Source organism: Solanum stenotomum, chromosome 3, assembly GCF_019186545.1.
Source record: "Solanum stenotomum isolate F172 chromosome 3, ASM1918654v1, whole genome shotgun sequence".
NCBI classification, from domain to species: Eukaryota; Viridiplantae; Streptophyta; class Magnoliopsida; order Solanales; family Solanaceae; genus Solanum; species Solanum stenotomum.
In genome coordinates this window covers 7,883,398-7,897,568 of record NC_064284.1, presented here as the reverse complement: position 1 = coordinate 7,897,568, position 14,171 = coordinate 7,883,398, and the positions used below count along the sequence as shown (strand labels likewise).

The 14,171-nt window shown below is 36.9% G+C and overlaps 2 protein-coding genes and 1 pseudogene across 2 annotated transcripts; 2 read left to right on the top strand and 1 right to left on the bottom strand.

The window, feature by feature from the left end:
- The first annotated feature begins 325 nt into the window (after positions 1–325).
- Positions 326–3,535, top strand: LOC125860477 (pentatricopeptide repeat-containing protein At1g18485-like; annotated as a pseudogene).
- An 865-nt stretch (positions 3,536–4,400) lies between these two features.
- LOC125860484 (uncharacterized) lies at positions 4,401–8,744 on the top strand. Its single transcript, XM_049540453.1, has 5 exons — positions 4,401–4,736; positions 4,811–4,875; positions 7,080–7,180; positions 8,260–8,314; positions 8,415–8,744. The coding sequence occupies exons 1-5, from the start codon at positions 4,644–4,646 to the stop codon at positions 8,539–8,541; spliced, it is 441 nt and encodes a 146-aa protein (XP_049396410.1). The 5' UTR covers positions 4,401–4,643; the 3' UTR covers positions 8,542–8,744.
- A 605-nt stretch (positions 8,745–9,349) lies between these two features.
- Positions 9,350–13,844, bottom strand: LOC125860482 (uncharacterized). The gene is made up of 2 exons (XM_049540451.1): positions 12,459–13,844; positions 9,350–9,823 (listed from the first exon to the last, which is right to left on the bottom strand). The coding sequence occupies exon 1, from the start codon at positions 13,757–13,759 to the stop codon at positions 12,461–12,463; it is 1,299 nt and encodes a 432-aa protein (XP_049396408.1). The 5' UTR covers positions 13,760–13,844; the 3' UTR covers positions 9,350–9,823; positions 12,459–12,460.
- Positions 13,845–14,171: the final 327 nt, after the last annotated feature.

Here is a 14,171-nt window from a genome sequence, read left to right as displayed (position 1 = left end):
TAACAACAAGAATCAATATGAAATTCGATGGAAAGAAAAAATCAGTCTCCGAAAAAAAACCCTTTCATACTTGCACATAAATTCTTATTTAATACAGTAAAATAACATCTGAAATGCACTTGCTATACGAGACAAAATTAGTTCGGTCGGTGTGCAGGAAAATGTTACTAGTTCATTTGCAACAAAATAGCTACAAGTTTGAATAAATTGAACAGAAGCAAATAATATTATTTTCAAAAAGCGTTTAAATATATGTTTTTTTTTTTTTAACAATGACATAAAATTGAAAATAATTTTTATAAAAGCTAAATACGACACACTATTTCACATTGGGATTGACGTTTACAAAATTAAATTCAAAATAGGATAAGGGATGTAAAGGCCACCATATACTTCTTCGCCGCGGGTATCCGTAGGTAGCCTTGCTATGTATGTTTGATGTTCACGCTGGCGAGCTTCCCCACGGCTGCTCCGGCGACCTTTACGCCGTCGCCGGCGTCGAACTCATGCTGCCGCCACCAGCCCCAATTTCAAACCGTCAAAGTTAGTCCAAAACTCAACAAATTACGGTCGTTTGCATCTACCTCCGTTTCAAAATCGGCAGGTTCAATTTGCACCCCCAACACCTGAGGAAGATTCTATAACTGCAAAATCAACTTTGAAGAATCAGCTCAAGAACCCATTAATGCTATCCGAAGAGATCACGCAACTGTGCAAATCCAAAAGCTCGTCGGAAGTTTTCCGTACATTTCAAGAAAACCTCGAAAAAGCCTTCTACCACTCGTCGGAAAAATCCGAGGCCTTAGGCGTACTCTTACAGGCCTGTGGTAAACAAAAGGACATTCAAACGGGTCGTAAAGTCCATGAAATGGTTACTTCGTTGACCCAATTAAAAGATGACGTTATACTCTGTACGCGGCTCATCTCAATGTACTCCATGTGTGGGTATCCTTCTGATTCTCACTCTGTTTTCCATTAATTATGAAGCAAGAAACTGTACCAATGGAATGTTCTTATGTGTGGGTACACAAAGAATGAACTTTGGGTTGATGTTATTTGTTTGTTTATTGAGCTGATGACTTCAACCCAGGAAAAACCAGACAATTTTACCTTTACTTTGGTTATCAAGGCTTGTGGAGGGGTTCTTGATGTGGGTTTAGGGGAAGCTATTCATGGGATGGCATCAAAGATGGGTTTGGTTAGCGATGTCTTTGTAAGCAATGCGTTAATTTCCATGTATGGGAAGTTTGGTCTTGTTGAGGAAGCTATGAAAGTGTTTGAGCATATGCCTGAGAGGAATTTGGTTTCGTGGAACTCAATGATTTCCGGGTTATCAACAAATGGATATATTGAACCAAGTTTTGATCTTTTCAGAAATATATTTATAGGGGATGAAGTTCTTGTTCCAGACACGACTACCGTGGTTATTATGCTGCCAATTTGTGCAGCAGCAGAAGAAGTGGAATTCGGGAAGATTATTCATGGTTTAGCTGTAAAGCTAGGATTAGCTGACAAGTTAACAGTGAATAACTCTTTAGTGGATATGTATTGCAAAGTTGGATACTTTTCTGATGCACAAATTCTGTTTGAAGAAAATGAGAGCAAAAATGTGGTCTCTTGGAACTCCATTATCGGGGGTTATTCAGAAGGAGATGATAGAGGAACATTTCATCTTATGATAAGGATGCAAAGTACCGATGAGTATGTGAAGGCGAATGAGGTTACTCTATTGAATGTTTTGCCCGTGTGCCTAGAGGAGTCAGAGCAGTTGATAGTGAAAGAACTGCATGGCTACTCGCTTAGAAATGGTCTTGAATACCATGAGTTGTTAACAAATGCTTTTATAGCTGCCTATGCAAAGTGTGGATTGCTCAGATACGCTGAGCTTGTATTCTATGGAGTGACGAATAAGACAGTATGCTCTTGGAATGCACTGATAAGTGGCTATGCTCAGAATGAAGATCCATCCAAGGCTTTGACTCTGTCCTCTGAAATGTTGGATTCTGGCTTGCTTCCTGACTGGTTCACTATCGGTAGCCTTCTGTTTGCTTGTTCCCACTTAAAACTGCTACATTGTGGTACAATAATTCACGGTTTTGTGCTTAGAAATGGTCTAGAAGCAGATATGTCTACACTAGTTTCCCTAGTTTCATTCTACATGACTTGTGGAAAACCAGAGCTAGCACAACGTCTGTTTGACAGGATAGAAGATAAAAATACGGTATCCTGGAACGTGATGATAGCTGGTTATTTGCAGAATGCACTACCAGATAAAGCCTTTTGTCTGCTTCGTGATATGGTAGCTCATAGATTTCAACCTGATGAAATTTCGGTGACAAGTGTTTTAGGGGCTTGTTCAACATTGTCTGCTGCCAGTCTGGGGAAAGAAGTTCATTGCTTTGCACTGAAATCCAACCTTATAGAGGATAGTTTTGTCCATTGCTCAATCATAGACATGTATGCAAAATCTGGATTCATAGAAATGTCCAAGTATGTTTTTGACCATATTCCACTCAAAGATATAGCATCATGGACAGCTATGATTACAGGATATGCAGTTCATGGACTTGGAATGGAGGCCATCAAGCTATTTCAGGAAATGCAAAAATGGGGCTTCAACCCTGCCAGCTTGACATATATCTCTATTTTAATGGCATGTAACCACGCCGGGCTCATTGAAGAAGGTCGACAATATGTAAAAGAGATGCAGACATTGCATGGTCTAAAACCTAAATTGGACCATTATGCATGCGTGATTGACATGCTGGCTCGGGCTGGACAGTTTGATGATGCCCTAAATCTCATGGCTGAGATGCCTATGCTGCCAGATACTCAAATTTGGTGTTCGTTGCTCAATTCATTTATAGTTCACGCCCAGTCAAATCATGGGAAGAAATGTGCCAACAAGTTACTGGAATTAAAACCAAAAGAGCAGAAATTTATGTTTTAGTATCCAATTTTTTTGCTAGATATGGGGACTGGGACTCTGTTAGACAAGTGAGGGACAAGATGAAGGAATTAGGCCTGCAAAAAGAAATTGGTTGCAGTCAGATTGAAATAGGAGGAAAAAGCTATAACTTTGCTGTTGGCAATATGTTTTCCAAGCCATAAGAGCTCTAGTGAAGTTTGATGTGACCAAACGGAAACAAATGAATTGATTAGTACCTGAGATGATTTGGTGCTTCAGCATTTAAATGGAGAGGATAAAGAACAAAATCGAGGTAGCTACAACAAACTGTTTAGAATCACTTATGACTTGACTCACGTTCTTCCTGTTGATGACTCGAAATCTTTTCTCAGGGAAAGCAGTTCACAGGTTACCTCAATGTGCTTTAAGTTAGTGACCACAATGATTGTTAAGGAGATTATCACAAGGATTGGAATAAGACGCACCCTCTCACATTTTTTAAGATGGTTTCTCTGGATACATAGATGAGTCCATTTCACCTGTTTTTGCTAGCCACCCTAATCGTTCGGATGTACATATCAAGTGATATCATATTTCATATATTCTAGTTTGGCTTGTGTTTTGATATTCCTTATTAGCAATGGGTGCTTGATTTCAAGAATGACTCCTCCCGTGAAGATATTTCAGTTTTCAAAGAATCATCTGAAGAACAGCAGTGTGGCAGAACATGTCCTGAAACTTTAGTTCAGTGTGGAATTTCAGTTTCAAAATAAGATGAGAATGACAAGGTTGATATACCAAGAGCCAAGAATTTCATGGTAGTCCTATTCACCCTTCACTCACGATACTACTTCTTTATCAAGTCAGCCGGAGTATTATCGGTTTAACCATTACAATTTCACACACAAAAAAATATTGAAAATCACTTAAAAACGTGGTAAAAAATCAAATAAAATGAGTTGGCGAATTGCATCTTGCTCAAAAATACTACTGATACCTTGTAGAGTAGAATAACCGAAATTTTGAGACGGTGAGAAATAAAAGCATGAAATTACACACTACTACTCTCTTTGCACACTTCTTAAAAACTATAAATAAAAGGGTAATTTTAGTGTATCATCCTTTACATACGATGCATTGAAAAATGTAATAGGAAATGACTATAATTAATAATAAGGATAAATTAGAAATCAAATGTAAAATTATTCATTGATTTCATAGAGTAGACAAGTATTGTTGTACATCCCAAAATAGCATAGTAAATAATTATTATTAAACAGAGAAAATAAATAATATAAATATAATTTATTAACTTACTATGGAATTATTAATTAACCCATTAAAAGAAACTTCAAACATATAAGATAACCCAGTATAAAAAACTTCAAACAAGATAAAATAACCCAATAAAAAAATTCAAAATCAAATCATTAAATCAATAATCATTTTTTCCTGATTCATTTTTAAACGCGCTAGGTCCTCTTGACTTTTTGTCTTCGTTGTAAGAAAAAAAAATTGCGGTGCCCTTTAACTCGGTCGGCTTGCTGCTTCGTAACTGCTCAGCGGGCACTTGCTATTATTTCACGCCATGTTTTCTGAATTCAAGAACGCTAGGTGCCTCTAAGCTCTACGTATCTGAAATGCCACTATATAACTCAACCTTAATCCTTGCTTAGCTGCATTTGAAAATTGGCGGAGCTTTCATTTGAAAATTGACGGAGCTTTCATTGGAAAAATGGATTCTTCGGCGGCAAATTCTGTGTCGAACTCCCCTATATCCTCTGCTCCTCAATCTCCTCGGCCTCCGCCTCCGTCGCAACAGCATCAGGTTCCTCTCGCTTATCTAATTTAAGTGTTCATTCATTTTCCCTCTTTTTTATGGGTTACCTTTTTTTTCTGTAGGAGGTCTCAAACCTCACTGTTCTTAAAACTGTGAAGAAGGAGGAAGTGATCGAAGATCCTCTTGAGTAAGTATATATCTAGGCTTTCTTGTATAACTGCTTTGTAATTTATTTTTTTTAAAAAAAAATTGGGGTTGAAGTGTCTGTTCGGCCTTTGGTTTGATTTTTGAATTTATTGTATAATTGGTGATTTTATGGTCCTAAGTGCAATTGGCAGCATTTAAGAGATTTCTTGTTGTTAATTCTTTCAAATAAGGAGGAATAGACTCGTAAAGAATTATTTAACGGCCTCTCTAGCTTTACAAGGTAGGGGTAAGACTACGTACATGGTACCCTTCACGAACCCCACAAGTGGGATTACATTGGGTATTTGTTGTTGTTGTAAAATGGGAAATAAGATATACTCATGGCTGATAGTCATGTGGCATTCTTTTGTGAGTTACTTATCACCTATCGACATTGCCCTTCTAACATAAATGATGGGAAGATACAGAGATGGGGCACAACAAGAATATTATTGACGTGACAGTTAGGATTCAGCCGGTAGATATGATAATAAAGGGTATGTATCATAACAGACTTCCAATAATGATAGTTTTTATGGAAGGTGTTTGATAAATTTGATTCATTTGGAGCCCAACTGAAGTTATGTTGGTCTTCTTGTAAAGATAGCATAGAGCGTATCTGGCATCATATGCGACAGCCAGATTCGAAAAAGAAGATGCTTAACTGATTCTCTTGTAAGGTAGTAATTGAAAAGCAATATCTGTTGGCTACTCTATTATCTGCTCCCATGTTAATGTCCTATGTGCAACATGAATTTGGTGTTCAAAACTACATTTTTTTGGTGAATCCTTAGAATACATGCTCAATATTTAATGGCAGTAGATTAGTACTTTAGCATTTAACTGAAATAGCAACAGCTTCCTGTAATGGCATCTGTTAAGTGCATGCTTATTAGAGAATCTCTTGAATTATCCATTTTAGCTAAATTAGTAAGCTCAAAAATACTTTCTATGTTTTATGAATCAAATAATGAATGAACTATGCATTATTATTTCCACATGTCTAGATTTGCAGAGCCTACCAGTTTGTTAGTAGTATAGGGATAAAGAGGTAAAAATATAGTCGCATTAATCCTGCCCATTAGTGGTATTATCTTATGTTAAATTTGTCTAGCATATTTGAATGTTTACTGGGCTTTAGGCTCTCCACTACTTGAAAAGTTGTGCTAGCTTTCTGAAGTTAAATTATACCTAACAAGGTGTCTTGACCAATAGATGGATTCAGGTGTCACATTGAGGGTCTCAACGTGCTTACCAAAAAGTATAGATTCAAGTGCTTGAGAATATTATGGATTAGGCAGGGCAAGGAAATAAAAGCTTTGATAGGAGAAGAAAGTGAAACCCCTCCCACGTGGGATTTTTTATGGAATTGTCAATTGCTTTTTATTGCTTTGAGTCTTCTGACAACTAAAAACTTAACCTAAACTATTAATGGGAGCAATGATGGAAATTAGCACATGGTTTGGTGTTTGGACTACTAGCTTGCCCAGGTTGTTACAAAAGTCTGCTTTTGAATTAAATTGATACAAAATGCTTTTCTATCTCCTAGTTCATGGTCTTTCACTATGTATGGAGAAAGATTATCTTACTTCCATTATTGTCTATTAGTAGAGGTAATAAAATTTGCTTTGATTGAAATATATTTTGTACAGTATTCATTATTTCTATAATATGATACTACTTCAAAGGTCAAAATCTTAATCCCATCAAAAACCAGATCTACCTTTATTTTAGACCCCAATTTCCTCGTAACCAGAGTAATATCAATTTTACCTTTCATGTCTATGGCTAATCAAACTAAAATATTTGATTTGTGAGGAGTTCCTGAGAACGACTTGTTGCGTCTCCATTATTGCATTGAAAATCTAAGTTTTCATGTTAGGCCATCCCTAGCTGGACGTCCTTTTAATAATAAAAACATTATATTTTTCACGATCTGGTAGCACATCTAAGGGATTTTTTGGTATGCTTTTATCAAGTTATTAGCTGTCCGTGATGGTTAATCTTAAGTCCATAGTGCCAATAAAGGGAACAAAAAGAACTTAAGTCTATAGTACTGATAAAAGGGAAAAAAGACAAAAGCAAGACTATTTATCCTGCTACAGCACTACTTTTAAGTTCTGCTCAAGTCTTCTATCTATATGAATGTAATCTGAACACAATGGAAGTCCTAACTCTCTATTTTCTTTCCATGCTGTGATGTAGTGATATGGAGACTGAACAGGATGAGAAGTTCAAGAGGTATGAAGTTGAGGCGAGGAGATATTTAATGTCCAAGTACTTTTCAGACAAGACTATTTTTGGAGGTAAATAGTCCGAGAAAGCACCATAATAAGGTCAATTTTACTGAGTATTAAATCACCATGGTTGTTTTTTCTTCTTGTTGCAGGTGAATTTTTATGATTATTTTGTATGACGTCGAATTGCATTTACTTGAGGGATATTACTTTGAACATTCACATGTTTTAGAGATATATTTGTCCATTGGTTCCCCCACCATCCATTGCCTAATCTAAGTATGTTTAAGTGATGTGGAGATTAGCATGTTTGTTGCAGTGCTTCACTTTTAAGTCCTTGTCTCCTTTGATGCATTTGACCTTGAGAAGCAACTAGTGTAAACTCATTCAAACAAGATTTAAGGGCTTTTAACAATGTCAGGCTTTTTTCCTTCCTTTTTTTCCATAAAATATAAAGCGAAATCATTGGAATAGTCTACTGGTTTACCAGGACATCTTTTGATTACTTTAGTTGTGTCATTCCCTATCATCTGATATTTAGCAGAGACGAGCTACAAGTTACTGGGACACATACTAGACTGTGTACACAATCAACAAGTGAGTGAGTAGAAAAAGTATAAGTAGGCATATTTGAATAACCAGTTATAAGCAGATTAATTGAGAGGTAGTATCTTTGTTGGAGATAATCATGTTTCCACAATTATGGCAGACCAAATGCCTAGCTCTCCCTTGATTATTACTGAATCAATCTCTTCTTTTTGTTTAGCTAACTCTAACCTATATATGACATCTATAAATGTGTTATTGCGAACTCAGAACTGGCATGTCTGGATAACCTTTTTCCTGTATGAGTCATGAATGTGCTACATCCTTTGAGTTATAAGAGGCTATTGTCACTCCGCGTGCATCAGGAAAAAGTTATTACTATGTCATATAGTGTTGGGGTTGCAATTGTATCCCTATGAATTTCTTAGGTCAATTGCAGTTGGCCTTCTATATTGATCGGATGTACCCAAAGGGACAATTGCAGTTGTGGCATTAATTGCTATGAATTGTTTCTGTTGAAACCATTGAATAGTTTTCCTTCCCCAAAGTAGCAACATAATTATTTTTTGACAAGAATCAACTTCAATGACTACTGTTTGCAGGAAACATCTTTGATGTAAAAATGGGTATAAATGGAGAGCAAGTAAAAGTAAGTAGGTGCGTAAGTTTTTTTTTACCATATAAAGTATATATACAGCATGTTAATTGAAATGTTTTGTATTGTGTTGTTGCCTCAACAGCTCCTTTTGTTTGTCAGGTTTCCTGGGTACCAGTCGTATGCAGATCCCGCTAATTTTAATGACGATAACAGTAGCGACTCAGTCTCTACAATGGAAACTCCATCCCAGAGTACTGCTAATGGGCATCAACCTTCCCAATCTTGAAATTTCTTTCATTCGATAGCGTCCTCTTGATCAGTAGAAATCTCCTGGAGTTGGGTTAAATCTGAAAATTTTCAAGTAAATCAACTAGGGACTTGTATAATTTCTAGAACTATATGTGGAAAAAGGTAAGTAACTTACTTTGGATTGAGCCATGGTTGTAGTTATTATTGTTGTTGTATGCAAGGACAACGATAGCATTCGGAGCTCTGGTTGATTACGAAGTAAAATGCTTTCGATAGCGTTTTTCAAGAAACAAGTGAGGTTCGAAAAACATTTTTCGGGAAAATAAGTGAGTTTTAAACTTATTTTTGTGTTAGGTACTTAAGCAAAAGATGTTATTTTAAAAACATTTGTATATAATTTAGCAAAAATATTATCCTAAAGCTAATTTAATCATTTTTAAAGAATTCATTTTTCCAAGAGAAAATGTTCTCCAAAATTAAATTTTGATCAAGGGAGGTGTGAAAGGTTGGCTATAGAAGATTTTAGGAGAGGTAAAGATAGGTTGAAAATGAACGGTGGTGGTAATTACACATTATATAACTTGTCTTCGGCTCAAAAAAGAAAAAGCGATTCATATAAACTACTATGGAGAGATTATGTTACACCAGTGGCTACCAGGTAAATATATTGCTTCAGGAAGTAATTTCTTTAAACAACCCTTGATGGTGTAAGAACGCAGTGAATAATACCCACTCAACCTCAATTTGTTAATTAAGCACACCTTCTTACATACGTAGGAAATAAAGGAAATGGGCATTTCTGTTCATCTACATATTTTTCAAAAAGAACCAAGCTAAACAACCAATTTGAGCATGTGCTATATCCCATATCGTTGATTTTCAAGAATCAAACTACAAATTCAAGAACAATAATTTACAAGTTGGCAAACTTATAATAATAAAATAGATCTCACTGGACAAGACAAATTCTGCACTTGTCGACGTTTTAGCCAACAACTAGCAAGCTCCATTTAAAATTTTCCCATGATCTGTAATTTAACAAATTCACTCTCTTACGAATATAAACAAATGGAGAGCTCCTGGTTGTGTTTTATAACAGTGATGGGATTATGGTGTACCATTGGCTCCAGAACAAAAGTTAAGTTATCCAAGCAAATTCCATAGAGCTTCTCTCCAAAGTCCAACCCTCCCTTTGGCCATATCATTCACAACCTGGGTGCTATTTGCAAGCAGTCCCAGTCCCAGCAAGAACTCTGTTTTTGCCCTGCCAAGTTGTGAAGTAACTGAAACTATACATGATGAACAAGACCTACAATGTCCTGAAAAGAGAATATGAGTTAAATTGTTAAATTTCATGCACCAATGAGGACATATAATCCTTAGATCATTGCAGTGTGGTCGTTAAAGCATAGTACATGGAACTGTATAAATGAAATTGGCGTGATATCTTGATAGCTACAAAATACAAACACGGCTTAAATAGAAACACAGCAAAATACATGCATAAATTGAACTAGTGCAAGACTTGTTCTTATTTAGCCATCCACAGCCTCATTAATTGACATGCTCGGATCAGAAACTATCATGACATATTCACAAGCTTGCTCATACATGCTCTCAGGTCTAACACACTTAGCTGCTATTGAAGATTTGTTTCTGCATACACATGTATGATAAAAAGTGCTAGACTTCTCAAATATTTGGAAAATCCGAATTCCCTAACAAGTATCCGATTTTATCATCTTCCAAAGTGATTGCTATTTAATTTATGCTCAATTTTAAGCAGGGATTCTCACCGCCAATGACTCCTTGGTCCTCAATTTCCAACTATTCCAATCTTGAGAGACAACTGAGAATCCATCATCAAAACAAGCAAGAATATCTCATCTTAAACATCTGTAGAAAGAGAGAACAAGGCCAATACCCTAGATATCCCCTCAAACTTGGGACAATTTACCAGTTAAACAATCCAACTTAACAAGTGACCAAATAGATACTTCAAATCAACAAAAATGTCTCTTAAACACATGGGTCAGCAAAAACAGACGCGTGAAAATTACTTGCTTATGATGCGTCAAAGAGCGAAATCCTATCTATCCTGCCATCTTGGCCATGGAAGCTAATTTGAAAAATAAAACTACCTACTAAAATCATTTGTTTCACCTGGATAGGCTCTACATGAAGCATGCTTGACCAGGAAAATCTTAGAAAAGGGAAAATACAATTGGCAAACAGATGTTACATGTCTAAGTCTAATAGGGGAAGTGTCAACCACCTCTTACTCCATCATACAGCAGCCTCGGAGATATGGAACGTGTTTTTCTTTTCGGTAATCCCTTTCAGCACCAAAGACTTATAGGAGCTGGAACTCATACAAAGTTTGCAAGGCCATCAAGAGCATCCGGCGGATGGGTCCCTGGAACTATTTTTTGGTGCATCTGGTCAAAGAGGAATAGGACATGTTTTGATGGAATCTCAACTTCATATCAATCCTTAAAAGCACAATGTTTAACCCAACTCTTTTGCTGACTCCTGTGTCAAGCACTGACCATTTTATGGATTTCGTCAGTTCACTAGTCATAGCCTAGATTTTAGTTATCAGAACTGACAAAAGTGTTCATTTTTTGATGGCTCAAGCTGGCTTCTGTTCTTGAGAGAGTGAGGCTATGGCTTTTGTCGCTAAACAATGTTGATCAGATTGTTTGCTAGAGGAATCATTCCTCTTGTGGGTCATCTACGGATGATTGCTTGCTTGAGGAATTCTTCTTCTTGAGGGTATCTAAAAGATTAGGTGCTTATTTTGGATTCCTTAATTGAGGGTTTTGGCTATCAAAGTCCAACGAGCCTTAGTTTTCAATCAGTTCCATTCTTGTGTCAATCTATCTATCTTTTATTGGTGTTCTTAGATTTAGGGTTTGTTTCCATTTCTACATTGTACCATTTATAACATTCTAAAATAGATGGTGGTAGAAAGTATTGAATTCAATCCATTTAGGGTCATTTGGATAGCGAATATGAATGTGAAGGCTGTTACCCAAACTGATCTGGATGAAAATTCTCCGGGCGGAAAAAAATACCCACCCTTTGCATCTTATCTCTTTTCCCCTTTGTTTCCAGACAGTGAACTATCACCTTCACCATCACCGAAAAAGAGTCTCACCGGGACGCATCTGATGGTGCTAGCCTTTTGCTTCTTAGTGTTTTCTTTATTTTCATTTTGTCACCAGCAATTTTAGAGGAATGGGGGATTTTTTAGAAGAGAAATCATACATAAAGCTTTTCACGCGCTCAAATGTAAGTATAAACGTTACTTTCTATGTCAACGTGAGGTGTGAGGTGCTCATCTGACACACTTTTGTCAAAAAGGGGTGTCAATCTGGTCTCAAGTTAAGTTGGATCGTCTAACATGCAAATCGTGCAAGTCTGAGGGGATATCTAGGTATTTGGCCAAAAAAAGGAACATTCTTTTCTCTCCAAACTGGAAAGTACTTTTACATGGTTAAAACATAAGATCTACAGAGACTGATTGATGAATATCAATGAGTCATAATATCTATGAGCTTTATACAACTTATAAGGCGTAATGCTAATCTTACAACGAAAAATCAAATTAAATAGACAATTCCTTGTTTCTCTGAACTTGCTTCATATGTAAAGTTAATATCTATGAGCTTTATACAATCTATAAGGTGTAAAATTAATCTTACAATGAAAAATCAACTTAATAACAATTCCTTCTTTCTCTGAACTTGCGTCATATATAAGAGTTTTAAACATGTGGTCAGGGCAATAAGACATCCACATAGTTCTGACATCAAAATCATCTAGTATATTAACAATCTTAATTCAAGGAAACCAAAAAGTACTTCCAACATCATATCAACAAAGAGCAGACCCAGTGCTCCCGGGCTTGATTGTTGTCAAGCCATCTACATAAATGCAAAAAAAATATACCTTCAATCAATTTGATCAAGTGTGTGAGTAGTCTGGACCCTTCTCCTCCTCTCATAGCCAGGATCATCAGTGGGCAACTCATATCGACAAACTGGACAGGTATTCCTAATCCCAAGCCAAGGCAGAATACAGTCACCGTGATACCTATGAGCACATGGTAACTGTCTAGCCTTTTCTCCCAAATTCAACTCATCCTTGCAGATAGCACAAGTAGCATTGTTCTTTTCTAAATCATCTGTACTCACAGCCACAGTTGGAAGGTCTCTAACAACAGTCTTGGAAGCTGGTGGTCTTCCAACAAAACCGTTATCACCCTCTGCAAACTGTCCAAACAATAGCTCATACTCAGTAGTGTAATTGTAATCGTCTTGATCCATATGACGACCGAAATTGAATTCTTCATTTGTAATTTCTGGGTCTGGCTCAAAATTCTGAGCATTCAACAGAAACTCCCACTCCAAATTTTCCAACTCTCTTGCTCTATCCTCTGGAGCAGGAGATTCAGATATCTCCTCAACATCTAAGAACATGCTTAGAATCTCTCTCTCATCAACTCTTCCATCAATTTCTTCCCACTCAAAGTCCTCATTCACATCCCCACGATCCTCCAATTGGAAGGAACCCCAACACAGCCGAAGACTCGGGTCATCACTCTCATTGTCACGAATATTCTCATCTTCGTCATCGCCATCAACTTCATCCAGATTGAACAATCTGCCTGAAACGCAGCTGTCATCAGGGTCCCAGTCAGATTCATTATCCACAACCCTCAATCCACTGACAAACTGTTCAGGGCCATCACAATCTTCAATATGGAATCCAGAATTATCAGTAACCCCACGAAAACCTAACCCTAGCCCAAAATCAACGTCTAAGCTACTCATTCCCATAAACTCATTTCCTCCAATCAAACCGAAATCGGTCTCCAATTCCGGGTCCGCATGCAGCAAATCAGGGTTCGAAACCACACGGATCAAAGACTGAGATTGCTCGACCCGTTGCTGAAACATATCCATAACAAAGTTTACTTGGTTCTCGCGGTCCATGACGGTGACAACCGAATCAGCTTCTGAAACATCGTCGCTTAAGGCCAAACCAGTCCTCCGACGAGAATACGAAGAGATTTGGGGACGGGAAGCGAAATCGGAGAGATCTGGGGGATCGTAAACATCGAAGTCACCGAAACTGAGAGGCCAGTAAGGAGAAGAGTCGAGGTCCTCTACGACGTCGTTTTCATGTTCGATAACGTCGTCTTCGCCGTCGTTGAGGAAATTAAGCAGCGAAATGGAGACTTGAGCCATTCGTGAAGCGCAGAAAATACGTTTTTTTTGTGTGTGAAGAAGTGCGTTTTGTGGCTTTTGGTTTCCTTGTATGGATGGTTTTCTTGTTAGGTGTGATTGTATTGAGTAAGCACTTCATTTTCTTGGCGTGTGAAATTACTCTATTAAAACATCAAAATACCCGTCTGTTTGAAAATTGGAGTGTGGTTAAATCATAGTAAATGGTATGGGAAAAATTACGAATAATACTAGTGGCATTTAATATTTTAACTATTTTGGAAAATAAATAAAATTAGATTAATTTGATATTTTAAAATTATAATTTATATGTTCATAAACTATTCAAAAAAATTGTTTTAAAAGGTGGTGAAAAATGTTTTAAAATGTAGATCAAAGTTATTACCAATTGATATTTGCATTTAATCATGTAAGC